General features: G+C 30.1%; 1 protein-coding gene across 1 annotated transcript in view; it reads left to right on the top strand.

The window, feature by feature from the left end:
* The first annotated feature begins 7,862 nt into the window (after nt 1-7,862).
* Nucleotides 7,863-15,810, top strand: part of LOC129216394 (mucin-5AC-like) — a 45,295-nt gene continuing 37,347 nt past the window's right edge. The window contains exon 1 of the mRNA XM_054850608.1: nt 7,863-7,869. Within this exon, the coding sequence (XP_054706583.1) occupies nt 7,863-7,869 (7 nt within the window). The remainder of the gene's footprint in view (nt 7,870-15,810) is intronic.

Below are 15,810 nucleotides of genomic sequence, written 5' to 3'. Positions count from 1 at the left end.
CACAAAACAATATATATAACATGTATAGTACTTGAATGGAATATTCAATCGGCCAAGAAATTTTAATTTTAATTCCATCCCCTTTTGGTTTATAGGGGTCTAAAAATGTCATTTTTCTCAATTTTCTGATCTTTGAAGGGCTGTCATTTATAAAGGGTAAACAAACACACAATTACAGCTATATTTTCTCATTACTGTGACTCCAGTGATTAGTTTTTGCCATATTTCACTTTGTGTTTTTATCCCCTAAGCGAGTTATGACCCTTTGAAATGAGTAAAAATGTTACATTTGACCTTGAACTTTAACCTGTTGCCATTATTTTAATTATTAAGTTACAGCCACGTAACTCAGCATGTACGACTATCATCTTATGCACTTTAACATCAAAGGGTAAAATTAGCTGCCATAAATGTAATTCAAATAGATTTTGGCCAAAATGCAAAGGTCTAAAGTCCCATTTTTGACTGCGAAAATGACTTTTGATGACCTCTAAAAAATCAAGGGTTAAGGTTAGAGAAAAAATAAAAGTAGTTTTAAACATCATTCATATGCATCTTTTTGGGATATGAGTTTCAAAAAAATTAAAAATGGTCGAGCGCACTCATCCGTTGAATCTGTATGGAATGACCCTATTTTTCTTGGTGTATTTTGTAATTTTATAAACAGGGGGTATTTTGTAGTATGGATTAATTTTATTTCATATTCAAAAGTCAAGGGTTAAGAGAATGCACCTCCTTGCACGACCTACTGGAACTCGGGACATAAACGTGAGATTAATAATTTGTGTACTTTTTGTAATTTTTAAAGAATCTTGTAGTTTTTACGTTTAATTAGTTAAATTTTGTTTTTAAAAGCTAAGGTGAAAATGTACTCCCTTTCACCCCGCTGCCTGAACTCATGGATATAAACTTGAAATTAATATTTTTCGCGATGTACAGTATACTCTGATTTTATGCTGGTTTATTTTATGTGGATTTGATTGGACACAGTTTAAGATTTGACATCTTTATTTTGTTTTGCAATGATAAGCTATGATTTTACGCGGATGCGACTTTGCAAACAGATAAAATTTTCCCCTCGTTCAAATCTTATGAAATTGCAGATAGCATGCAATGAATTGCATTTTGGCTCACTAATAAGCGAGCTTGGGCCACTGGAGATATCTTATGTGACTTTCCAGAACTCTTCCAGAAGTAACGTTATTAAACTCACACAATTCAGAGCTCACTAGAAGAAGAGCTTTTAGAAGTGACAAAGGAGGACGAAAGCATCGAGGATGTCCACATCGGTAACTGACAACCAAAGACTTTCACATTGAATATTTTGAGCAATTCGTTGACAATGGCAAATGATATTTTTGATTTTTTAGTTGAAAAAGATGCAATCAGGGAAGTGGTGAGAGTAATAATGAATGCGTTAATAGCAGTACAAAGAGCTACAGAGATAAATTATTTATGGATGTCAAAAGACTGATAACCAGCTCTCTTTTTTTTTATAAACACTAAGTCAATTCATGTTTTCTTTATTCACGTTGTGCATATGTTTTGAAATAAATTAACATTAAACTTATTGCATATTTATCTGTGGCTGCATGATGCATTTTTTTTAATGATGGAACCAAAGTCCTTTTTTTAAGTCTTGATTTACGTGATTTTGATTTACCGGCTTTTTCGTGCAACGTAACCTTTGCGTAAAACGAGGGTCTGCTGCATTTTCTACTTCAAGTAATTAGTGATTTGTTTTTTGCTTAAAATGAATTTGTTGTTTCTTATTTAATAGTAATCATAATTGAAAAAAATACAAAAAAGGTTTATTTTAAGAAACAGTATTAAATTAATTTTCCTTTGAAAAATTTTAAGTAACTAAACGTAAGATTATTATTCTTCGTGCTGTATTTTGTATTTTTTTAAAGTATTTTTTTTGTTTCTCGTTGTTTATTTATTTATTTTTTTCATTTTTTAAAGCCAAGCAGTGTGATATTGTCCCCACCTAAGGGCACTTGTGGACATAAAATTGAGATCAATATTTTTCAAGATGTGTTTTGTAGTTTTTATAGTATTTTGTTGTTAGAGCTTTCTTAAGTAATTAAATTTATTGTTTAAAAAGTCAAGTGATATAAGTGCACCCCTTTGCAACGCATGTTGGCACTCATATACATATACAAACATAGCTTTAATATTTTTCAGGATGTACTTTATAGTCAAAGTATTTTGTAGTTTGTCTTTCGTTTAAAATGACTTTCGTTTTTATTTATTTCGTGTAAACAATATATATATATATATATATATATATATATATATATATATATATATATATATATATATATATATATATATATATATATATATATATATGTATATATGTATATATATATATATATATATATATATATATATATATATATATATATATATATATATATATATATATATATATATATATATATATATATATATATATATATATATATATATATATATATACTTTTTGAATTTGGTGAAAAATTACCAAATTATTATTATTATTATTTTAAGTGCACACACTTGCGACCCTATGCCGGTGCCCATGTATGTATATAGTATGTAATATGTATTATAGCTTGCGTTGTATACAGACATGTAACATGTCTCGTAAATTAAAGATATTGTGTTTATCAAATGCCTAGTGATTTTAATTAAGGTTCGCTTCAAGAAATTCCGAAAACCCTGTTTAAACAAACAATATTTTGTGCGTGTGTGAGGGAGGGGGGAGCATTATGCAAATTTTTATTGTTTCGTTGTATAATTACTCTATTTTACCAATTAATTTTTGAGCGTTTGCCAGTAAAGGGGATTGGATGATCTTCAATTTTTCATGCAGTAAACGTCTTGTCACTTTTTTATCCGTTATTTTGCATTTTTTCTCTATGTAGGTAGGAAACAGAAGATATTTAATTCATATTTTCTTTCAAAAGATGTCTCACCTTGAAAATATATTTATTTCTTTCAAATGCAATCATACTTTTATTCAAAAGTAACAAAAATTATAATGCATACATAAATTCCCGTTTCAGCATATTTTTTTTTAATGTGGGCCGTTTGAAAGACGGTTTTAATGTGTATTTTAACACCTGTTTTTATGATTTATTTGAGTTAGAAAATAATTGCCAAAAATAACTTCTAACGTCCTTAATGTTTTCGAGTTTTTCCTCAAGAATTTTGTTGCCAGTTGTTCTATTTTATTTTTATTTCTGCTTTCATTTTATTAATTTTTTTTTTTTTTTTACTATTTTAAATTAAGAGGCGCGCTCGTGACATCTTACAAAATATTGTATCGCTTTGAAGGAAATATGGAATACAAATTAGCATTTCATCATTCAATACCCAATGATTATGCAAAGTTATACTTAATAAAAAAAAACAAAGTATAATCTTTTCAACTTAATGACAAAGCGGTTCTAAAGTATGCTATCAGCACGCCAACCAATGCGTTGCTACTGTATTATCTTAAAAATAATTAATTCAATATCAGTACTTATTTTATCTTTTGGGAATAAATTGCTGTTTTTAGCTCGGAACTTCCTCTTCCACTATTCACGTACTGTATTGGTTCTTAATAAGCTATTAAAAAAAGAGAGGTATTTAGGTTAAATGTCTCATTTTCATGAACATTGACCCAGAAGTTAAAAAGGTGGTTATGGACTTGATTCCGATTTGTCTGATCTTTGATTTCTTGATCACGTGACTACTATGCGCTTGCTGTACCAAGATCCGTTTCCTGTAGAAATATTTGGTACTTAATCAACTTAGACGATTATGTAATATTTTCCCTGAAGATGATAGATGATGCAATATTCATTTCATATGCAAGAAGTTGGGGAAGGTAAATTCTGTCCACGCGGTAATGATCAATGACTTTATTGCTGTAATTAAAACCTTTCTCAGTATGTGACTGGAAAAGTAAAACAGAAAGCGTGAAAGAAAACAAATTCGATTGATCTTGAACCCATTAAAAGTGGGACATCAGTCAATATTTCGTAGAAAAATAGTACTTTACTTAGATGTTAGTGCTGCTTGTAAATTACCGTCTGCTGAGCATTACATTTATCATTTACAGATTTACTATCGCTTTAAATGATGTATATTTCGTTGCATTTTTCAATTAATGATGTATATTTCGTTGCATTATTTAATTATCGTCTGTACCATTTATTGCTTTTTATCTTTTTGGAATGGCAAAGTTAAAAGAAATTGGATAGAAGAGTTGGAGTGTTTTGATGGAGTGTGAGTTGTAATTCACCTCGTCTGTTATTGGCAGAGAATATTATTTTATATTTCATGTAGATACGTAATTAAAAGTATTTTTTTTTTAAATAAATGTACGAAGAATTCAGCTTTATTTATCAAAGATAAGAAAAATATTTATCTTAAAATTTTAAATAAGTCGAATAGAAGATCACCGTCTCAAAGAAAGATATAACACTCAAGTAGTAACAAGTTAACTTGGTAAATTAAAAATCTCAAAACTTTTTAAGTAGTATTTATCCGTTTAAAAAATATTTTCATTGATCCAAATATATATTCATAAGTTTCAATGATCTAACGAAGTTATATTATTTAATACAGGAATTCGATTTTAACTTTTAAAACAGTTCCTTCTATTGAGCCATCACGATTGCTTATTGTATTCACTTGACCACAGTTGGCGTCCTACCCTGTTTGAGGCTCACTGGCTTCTGCACGCAGGTACTCCTCTTGGGCAGAGCCGACGGTCACTCCTCCAGCTCTTCATCCATGTCCCCCGGAATCGACTTTATAGAATCCTTTTTACACGAAAAGCAACTACCACACAACATCCAGCATCACAGCAAACATCTAACATCCAGCCCCTGGCGTTAATTTCAGTTTTGAAGTCTATAATTCAAGTTATGTTTATCATAAGTATAATTGTGATAAGATCCATTTAGGAACAAGAAACCCAACGAGTCGGGTTCAATCGAAAAACATAATTTGAATTCAATACGTCAAAATTCAAATCAATCCCACAGGCTGGAGGATTAGGTTTGGATACTAGGTATTGAGTGCTGGATGTCTTTTTTTTTTTTTTTTTTTTTTTTTTTTCTATTTTGTTTTGATTAAATAAAAAAAATTCACATTAAAATGTTTTAATAAATCTGTTGTTCGCACAAGCTTTTTCCTTATTTTTTTAAAATTATTATATTATTATTTTTCTTTATTCATGTTATTTTTAAAAAAATCCCTTTTTGTTTTCAAACTCATTCAACACTACATTTGGAGGAGAACAAGAAGTTTCGTCTAGAATGAAACGTGCCTACTTTCTCGTACATTAACATCGACTTTTTTAACAACAGACAAAGAAATACATCGCTCAGTTTTTGGCTCAGGCTGAAAATCACTACTACTATTACTACTACTTTTAGCATTTAAACTTATTACTTCTTGACCTCTAATACTGATTTCGAAAAGCAACAAAAGAAAAAGAAAAAAGAAACTGTTTTATGTAAAGCGAAAAACATTTGTTAAAAGGAAATTGATATCAAATTCATTTTTTCGAACTTTTAAGCGTAATATTTTAGTAAGTTTCAACTATTGAAGAAGCTTTTATAGGAAATATTTTAAATGTAGGTGATATTTTCATCTAAGCTATCAAGCGTAGGTGAAATAAGTTGTAGAACGAAATTACGACAAGAAACTCATCCAGAGCTAAACGGTTTGATTCCCTTATCCTTTTTCTAGAGAATACCCCTCCTCCCCATATAGATCATTGAACGAAGCGACGATTTATTTAAATCCTACAACCACCCTTGAGCTTACGTTCCGGTCGGAAAAATTCAATACCGGCTGACGTCTTGGGAAAAAGTAACTTGATACAATCATACAATGAGGTTGTTTCTTTCAGTCAAAAGTAGGGGAATGTGGGGCAAAGTAAAATGGTTAAGATGACTGAGCTTTTTCAAAATAAACAAATGGGAAATTTATGTTGAAAATTACTGTACATAAATAAAGTTTATTCTATTTTATTACAAAACTTACATTGAAAAAGTATTTTTTCTTTTTGGCAAAAAATTTGCTCCTTCAAAAAAAAAAAAAAAAAAGTGAAAAAGTTTCACTTTTTTTTTCCATGGAGCAAAGTGAAAAACGAAATATTTTTCTAATGTAATATTTTTTATTCAATTACAGAAAATATTGTTGATCAAATGAATAAGTAAATAAATGATTTAAGGAACAAAAGATAAGATACTGAAACAATAAACTAAAAATTATGTTAGTTAATGAAGTAATATATGATGAAAATAAATTAACAATTAAAAGAGTGAATAAATAAGTAAATAAATGAAGGAATGAATAAATCAGTGAATTAGTAAATGGAGGAATGTAAATGAATGAATTCGCAAGTGATTTAGTAAATGAATGAGCGAGTAAACAAAATAAACTATTTCACTTAGCCCCGCATGTACTTGACTGATAGTACAAGATATTTAAAATACAAACAAGCTTAATATTAACTAAATGAATATGTCACAGATTATTAGAAGGTCTCAATTAATACTTAAAATGTTAAAAACAAAAACTTTATCATTTTATGATAACAAAAATTATTTTTGACTTGCAACAAAATATTAAAATATGAGTATCAATTTTTGAAAATTACCTGTATTATCATATGCTTTAACCTTCGGTGGTATTTTTTTTACTGACTGGAATAGATTACATGTGCTACTATATAGTTAAAGTATTACCAGATTGGTGGTGCTAAAAGCAGAGTAAATATTTCTCCATTTCACTTTGCCCCACATTCCCCTACTACTTTTAGTCACTTAAATTGATAGAATAAGCAAAAAATAAAATAGCATGGAGCCAGAAAAACTTGATTTTCCAAACAGTTATTTTTCATTTAATTTTTTTAAACGTCCGATTTCAGAAATCAGGCGTGGTTTTTATGACATCACTGATGATGTACATTGGCTCGCTACTCCATTGCAGCGCTAAATGTTTTTTACACTTTGCTTTCAACCGCATTGCCTAGGTCATAATAATTTCCGCTGTGCGTGCTAATGGCATCAGTGAATGGCATTTCATAACTTATGATGTCATGTGCAGAAGCGCAAAAAATGAATTTACCGCACCGATTCCATTAATTGTCAAAAAATATTAAACATTATCGAATCATTTAAAAAATGCCTGAATCCTGTGTTTTTAAGCGTGCTCTTTCAGAAAAAAAAAAAAAACTTTTAAACTTTCGGAACCAACCCCATTCCAAAAAAAAAAAAAAAAAAAGATGCGCTGCGGTCTGACTAATGGCGGCTAAAATAAGTGAAACAAACAAATGCCGTAACATATAACTTACTTTTAAGCTTGGCGAATGACGGTAAGTTTTTTTTTTTTTTTTTTTTTTTTTTTTTTTTTTTTTTTTGTGGTTTCTCATATGTATTCGTTTTAAATTTGCTTAACATCACAAACTGTCTGAAGCCTATGTTTTACCAGAAAGAGATAACGTGGAACGGAATGTTTTACCTCTTTCGGTAGTTTCTTAAACTACCGCTAGGGAGCGTATTCATGCTCTTTTTGAATCGATAGAGATACATACGTACACACTTGCACACGTACAGAGGCCACGACAAAACTCATCAAAACGAACTCGGAGGTGGTCAAAATTGATGTTTTGGTGTCTAATACGTTCCTCCGTACATAAATACGCGTAGAAGTGAAAAAGAATTAGGTAAAATTTATTAATGGTGGTTAAAGAAGAAATTTATATTGGAATTTGACGGGATAGTAATAATGTTAGAAAATAATGATATTAGTCGAGAGAAATTGGTATAAAGACATTCTTATGTACAGAAAAGAATGTCTTTATACCTATGCGAGGTAAGTTTAGCATTTGTCATGCAGTTTGTTTCATTTTGCTCAGAAATTTTTACCGAACGCATGTAAAAAAAAATTTTTTCGAAACATAGCTATGTTCAAAGTTTAAAAGCAACACTATCCATTAGGGTGTAATATACTCTTAACCATACAACAATTTTGAAAACCTACCATTATCTTAAAAGAAAGATACATAACACAGCACAATGATAACATTTTGAAAATAGTAGCGCCATTTTCAAACTGCATTGAGCTTAATTTGTGCTTTACAAAACTATTACTATGAATTAATTTAGGCCACCTCGCTTCTTCAATCTCTCTTCAAATTTCTGAAAATCAGATTAATATGTGGTTTAATTTAATATTTTTAGTAGCGTACATGTTGAAATAAAATACATTTAAATAAAAAGTTTTTTTTATGCAACAAGAATACAAAAAAATTCAGTACCTAAATTCAACAAGTCTAAGAATTTCATTTAGGTAGCAACAATTAGTCAGCATGTTTTCAAGTTTCTTATTTATTTAATTAATATGAAGTTTCCTGTTTTATCTAGGACACTTCAAAGGCCATGTGAAAATTAAAATAATAAAAATCCAACTATGAGGTGTTCTTGGATGCTAGTCGTTGTCGTCGCCATTACAGGTAATTATATTAAAATTGTTCAAGGCGTCAATTAAAACTGAAAAAAGCAGTTAACCTTTCATCATGAAATAGTTGGTTACAAAATGAGTTTCTTCTTTTTGGAAATCACGCGCACTTAATGTTAAAAATCAACTGGAAATGTATCAACATAAACGAGTTGAAACAATCAGGGTGAGTAGTGAATTTGGTGAGTAGTTGGAATATTTCGTGAGGAACTGCTGTTGTGTTTTCGAAAAATCTATCTTTTTGCTCTTGAGAAGAAATTTTTCGTTCCTCCAAAATATGCTCAATCAAATATATTTCGAAATTTTACATTATTACGTTTGCAGAAAAAATTCAGAGTAATGAATAGGATTAAAGTTTTGGAAGAATCTAAAGAAGAATTCATTTGAGATTGGAATGCAAACATATTTATCGATTTTATTTTTATCATTACTTTATTCATTTGTTTATTTATTTATTGTTCTTACTTATTTATTCATTTATTGAAAAGCAAATAATTTTGTTGTTCATTTATGTAAATTTGATTCTTTTATTCAAATCATATTTTTTAAGTCAGTATAAGTACAGGAAATTAGGATACAATTCAAATTACATTGAACTAATCTACTTACTTTGAATTTTCAATTAAATGAACTTAATTTTGGTTTAAAGTATTATTCTAACTAGAGAGTACGTATGAAATAAACGAAAAAATCTGAAGACTGACGTGGAAAAAAGATAACTCTTGTTTAACACGTCACGTCATATCCAATAAATTTATCTAACAATTAAAATCACGTGCAGGTTTCTCGTACAACTATTTTAATGCACATCTAAATTGATTCTACTGTACCATAATTCATCAATTTTTTCAAGTTTCATCCTCAGAAACTTTGTGCAAAGTAAAAGAAAACCTTCTGCGTCTGAGTTAATTAGTACACTCCTTTCTTTGTTGTTGATAGATACTGATAATGAATTACTAAGTTGTCTTTTTTCAACAGGCTTTTCAAGAGCTTATGGTATAGATACAGCCAAAAATGATGATCTAGATCAAGTAAGTTAAATTTAAGTTTTTTTTCCCCCCCACATTATACAATTTACTGAAATTTATACTCAGTTTACTCTTTGTTGTGTTACATTTATTTTTTATTTTTAGTGATGAATGAGTTAAAAATATTAAGTAAAACCGAAAAGAGAGGATAAAATGAACAACATGCCAAGAATTGTAATGCATAACTTCACTTTGGGGGGGGGGGAAACTTCAATTTCATAATTTTTTAATTTCAAGCTCTTTAATAAAAAAAGGCTTGTTTTAATGCTAGCTATTGATCGAAATGAATAGTCAAATACTGTTTTCATAGCTTTTCTTTTATTTAGTTGGAACGAAAATGCTTTCGTTGCAACAGAAATTCTCAGTTTAATGTGCGAAAGAAGCTTTTATTCTACTAAATATGAATGAATATTTCAAAGATCTTTGATGAATTAACAAAAATTAGCAAAACGAATAACGCAATTGATGGTTGATAAAACTTTAAGAATAAGTTTAGTTAATAACACAGGAAAACTTTACTTTTGTTACAAAAGTATGTTTTAAATATTCCTTTTAAACAATTTTACTCAGAACATAAAAAATAAATGTGAAGTGTAAGCCCCCAGACGTTATCTCAGGTTGTTAAATTCATTTATTGTCACATATAAACTTCTCTATACATATTCTAACAGTTTACACTAGATATTTAAAAACCTGGTTCAAATCTTATTCAAATATGGTTGCTACGTTTATAAATAACTTATTCATAGAAGCTTGTCTTGTATTGCTTTACTTCAAAGCTCTTTTTTTAATTAAATTTTAAATTACCAAAGGCATATTACCTTCATTCCAGAGCCACTGTAAAAAAGTTAATTGTTATAAAAGCACGTGAAATATTTCCTCTCCACTACAATTTTTCATTAGAAATAATATTTAATAAATTCTGACTCATCACAAGACATTGTGCTCCAAAGCAGGACATTATACTTCGCTAAGGATTTCTTTAGTTACAAAGTTCAAATATCAAAGTTTTGCTCCACGTCATCGTCATCCGATTATTCTTTTTATAGTTTCTGAACTAATAATTATTCCATAAAAGTTTTAATTCTAGTTAAAGCCTTACAATGCACTGTAAAAACGATTCAGAAACGTTCCTGGAAAATAATGGGCAGCTGACGTGCCCAATTTCTGCCAGTAACATACCTAGCAAAAAGCAGAACGTCTTCCGCTAATATTCAGTAACCTTTCTAAAATTATCTCGGCAGTCTCTTTAAAAATTCAGAAACCTTCTCATTTGAAATCAGTCAAATTGCCTCTGGAACTTTAGAGTAAACTTACGTAGGTATAATATAATAGCTTGGTACCTTCCTAATTTATTTAGAAAGTTCCATAAGCAGTATTGCAAACATGGCCACAGCTAAGTCAAAATTGCCAGCAAGTATCGAAAATCTTACTCGCCTGCAATTCTTGCAAAGCATCGTAGTCCATACTTATTCGCTCCCTCTGAGAGCTTAATAAGCATGGACAGGCCGTAATTGAACTGAAGTCGATTCACTTTGTGTATACGATAAATTAATTTTTAAACTGGGAGCTAAAAATATTTTTTTACAACAGAGAGAAGTCAGTATTCCTGCAACTTGTAGCAATCCAGGAAACATTTTGGCAATGATACTTGATATTTCAAGGAAATAGATAAAAACCATTGAAATCTCGAAAAGTTACACGGAAATACTCAGTAACGTTTCGGAATTTTTTTACAGTGTGCTCATTTTTGAGTGAGATTTTAAGAAATTATATAATTTTAATTCTCTGCTCGAAGTTTTGAAGGCTATATAAAGCAAAGATTTTCCCGGTTTCGTAACAATAAAATATTTTGATAACACTATCAAGAATAGAATGCTCGCGTAAAAAAACTTTGTAAATACTTCAAATTGACCTATCCTTCTTTTATGAAATTATTGTTTTGAACTTGATTGCAAAGTTACTTTGTAATGAATCATCATATCGTCGCTTGAAAAGAATAGTGACGCAAATCAAAAAATACCGAAAATGAGATTTTTAACTGACAACACTTAAAAAAAATTAATCGTTTATTACTAATAATAATAAAGCTGAAAGGGTCTCTGTCTGGAGGATGTCTGGATCAATGTGACGCGCATTGCGTCTAGACCGTTCGGTCGATTTTTTGAAAATTCAATATGATTCTTTTTCTATTCCAATTTTAAGAGCAAAAATATCATAAGATGGACGAGTAAATTATGAAATTATCATTACGTGGAACAGTAACATGGGCACAAGCCAATTGGCGAGATACGAAATTATCATAACGTGGAACCGTAACATGGATACAAGCCAATTGACGAGAAAATTCACCATACATTATTTTTAAATATACAGGGGAACCAAAAGAACTTTTATTTTTTCTATTACGGGCAAAGCCGTGCGGGTACCACTAGTATGGAATAAAGACACAAGTCCTAGTTAGCGAAGTTGCCGGTATATGCTAATTGATTAAAACCTAATTTGACCTAAATTTGATTAAAATCCCAAGGAAGCCTGAAAGGCAAGCACAAAAATGCATGAAATAAAAAAAATAGCATTAATCATTTTTAAGGGGCAATACAATAATTAGAAATTGTTATGAATGAAGCAGCAATAAATTGCAAATTGCAACAATTTAAAAAATTCTTTCCTCTGAAAAAGTGGCTTTTTTGAGTTGTGTCACCATTCTTTTCATACTGCGACATGTTAAAAAGACAGATCTAATTATAATTTTCGAAAAGGATGTTTTTCCTTAGAAAAGGAACAGAGAAATATAATCCTATTTTTACTGTTTATCATTTTAAAAAAAGTTTAAAAATCAACTTGCATGTTCGAGCATTTTAAATAAAATACTGTACTTATATCGTCACTTATTTACTGCAAAAAAAAAAGGTTTAACTAAGAAAAAATGTTTGACATTTGACTCAGCTTTATACTCAGAAATTTAATATAAAGTTCGACGTATAAATATTTTATATGCCAGGACAAGTTTGGAAAAATTAAAAATGTTTATATGCATTCTTTGATTATTTTTAAATGGAAAAAAAATTGAAAAAAAAAAAAAGTTCAGAATCCCAAAACTTAAACGCTGCAGTAATAAATGCTGCGTTTTCAGCAAATTGACCAAAAATCACCCTTAAGAACGTATTACATATTTACTTCAGGAAAATTCGCCTGATTAACATTTTGATTTTTTTTTCTTGCTAGAGTCAATGCAGGATAATTGTAATAAAAATCAGGCACTTATGCGTTTGGTTTCCAGACCCCCATCCCCCCATAAAACTTGTCTTTATGCAACTAGAGTTTCTCAAAACGCAATGGAGTATTAAGTACATAATTGTTCCTTTTTAAATGTTCTTACAGTCAAACTCTTACTGACTGCTTCCGAATTGTTGAAATCTGATGCATAAAGTACAAAAATATATTTCTTCGTTCAAAATTTCTCCGAACAATATAGAACACATTGCGAAAGGAAGCAGCGCCCATTCTATTGTCTTATCGTCGGTACTCTCAAACTGTCGCGCCATTTTCATTCTTGCGCGAGTTCAGAAGCGTCAAATTTTTCACGCACTGTCACACATAGTTATAGATTTCATTTTCCTTTCAAGCAATAAATATATTTATTTATTTATTTATTTTTTTTTTTGCACGCGAGATCAATGCTGCTGTTTGAGTGTACATCTCTTTCCACAGAAGACTGTTGATGTGTAGAATTAGGTTTTGATGATGAAACCTGCTCGAATGAATGGCTGATGGCAATTGTGCGGTTGAGTCTGAGTTCTAGATTACCTCTCTGACGTTAATAGGACCGGAAATGTGTTTTGAAAAATGAATTAAATTCAGTTAGTGAAGCGAAAGTCCTTAATGGCCAAATTGAATTGCTATAAAACTAAAAGGGACTAAATTTTAAGTGGGATATTTAAAATCTCCCTTCTGCTTACGCATTAATGAAAATATGTTTTCGATAAAGCAGGGGTATTCAATCTTTTTCTATTTGGAGGTCTAAAATCAAAGCTTTAGCATACTTTAATTTATGAAATTATAACTGCATCTTTATGCAATTAGTATTGTGTGTCACAACAGAAACATCTAAATACGCTATTAAGGTAACTTTTATTTATTTATTTATTTTTCAGCGTTCTAAAATTTATTCTACTAAAAATAAGCAAACGCAACAATATTTTAAACTATGATAAGTTAACGGATTTTCTTAACAGCTTAGCAGTAATTATTTTTGTTTTCAAATAGCTTTTACATCTGAAATAATTTTATTTTATTAATAAAATATTTATTTGTATGTAATTTTACAAGTAAACCGCCCTTAGCAGTTCGATCGTTTATAGAAATTTTAAAAAAATTCTCAAATACTGGCGCTTTAATTACACACAAAAAGTGATCGTTTGCGAGCAGTCAAAGTTCCAGGGAGCTATATGACGAAGATCTCCACCATAATGAATTTTGCAGATAAAGTTTATTAAAAAAAATCAAATTAGATGCATTAGTTCCCTAATAGGGTGGTTTCCTTCAGTCAAAAGTACTACTTTTAGTCATTGAAATGGATAGAATTAGCAAAAAAAAAAAAAAAAATTGCATGGATCCAGAAAATACTCTCATTTTCCCAACAGTTTTTTTTAAATTAATTTTTTTAAATGTCCGATTTTTTAAACAAGGCGTGGTCTTTATGACGTAAAAAATTATGCAATTTGGTGCATCTTTCCACTACGTTTCCACGTTATTATAATCAAGCAGCGAATTAAAATTGCGCTCTATGCTTGCTATCAACCATATCGTTGCCAATGCACATGAGTAAAGATGCGAATTAAATATTTTGTTCTGTGAATGGCAACATTTCATCATTTGTGATGTCACACGACAAAAGTGTAAACAATAAATGCGCACCGATTTAAGTATTTTTTTAAAAATATTAAACTTAAATAAATTATTTAAAAAATGGTCAGATCCTATGTTTTTAATCATGCTCTTTCAGAAAAAAAAAATACTTTGAAAATTTTGGAAACGACCCCATTACAATGTTTGGAACTTTAATAGCGGGCAAGTACACTGTAAAAAAAATCCGGAAACGTTTCTGAGTATATCGTGCAGCTGTGGTTCATGAAAGTTTAAAAAACGTTTCTGAGTATTTCGGAATCCTCTTTCTGTCATGTCCAGAAACGTGTCTGAGTAATTCGGAATCCTCTTTCTGTAATTTTCAGAAACGTTTCTGAGTATTTCGGAATCCTCTTTCTGTAATGTCCAGAAACGTGTCTGAGTATTTCGGAATCCTCTTTCTGTAATTTTCAGAAACGTTTCTGAGTATTTCGGAATCCTCTTTCCGTAATTTCCAGAAATGTTTCTGAGTATTCTGTGCAGCTGTGGTTCATGAAAGTTTCGAAAACGTTTCCGAGTATTTCGGAATTCTCCAAACAATTTTCAAAAACGTTTCTGAGAATTTCGGAATCCTTTTTCCGTGATTTTTTCTAAAAAATAATTCTTTACTATAGTATTGCATGCCATATCAGTTTCAATTCTTTCATATCTAAGAGCAATGAAACAAGCAATTTTAGAATCATTCGTGGATTTTTTTTTTTTTTTTTTTGAATTTCTAATGACAAATAGCATGGTTAACAGCATAACATATGCACAGTTATAAATTTTTGAAAAATTATGAAATAATCTAGTAGTTTCATTCCTAATCACAAAATCGTCGGGGAATTGGAGGGGGGTACCTTCTGAAAAGTGGGGATTGTTTGTTAAACAATCCCCACTTAAACTTCAGTTTTTCTCTCAATATTTTCAAGACAAAACTATCAACATATTGTATTTTTAATGCAGAACTTAAAAACATGTCTTGCATCAAACTTGATAGCTTTTATCTTCGGATAAAATTTGACAGGACTTACCTACCCTTCGCATTCCGGAATTCGTTCACCTCAAGTCAATTTCTCTGGCGAACAAAGTGTACCGAAAATTACCTAAAGAGAAATTGATGAATTTAAATATGACATCAAGTCCCCCTACTGGAACCATTCGGGTTGATTCTTCTGTTCTTGCCCTTTTCAAGCTCATCACAAATATAAATACTTATTCAAAATAGGATATTTTTACAGTGTGCGCAAAATGCAATATATATTTTATTTATTAAAACATTGAATTCTATTACATGATTATTCCATTTCATATATACGAGAATCCCCCCCCCCCACCATAAGAGTGATGGTGCACCCATAAAATGCTATGAAGCGCCCCC

The sequence above is a fragment of the Uloborus diversus genome, chromosome 2 (genome assembly GCF_026930045.1).
Source record: "Uloborus diversus isolate 005 chromosome 2, Udiv.v.3.1, whole genome shotgun sequence".
NCBI classification, from domain to species: Eukaryota; Metazoa; Arthropoda; class Arachnida; order Araneae; family Uloboridae; genus Uloborus; species Uloborus diversus.
Note: the sequence above shows the minus strand (reverse complement) of the source record. Positions and strands in the feature narration are given on the sequence as shown.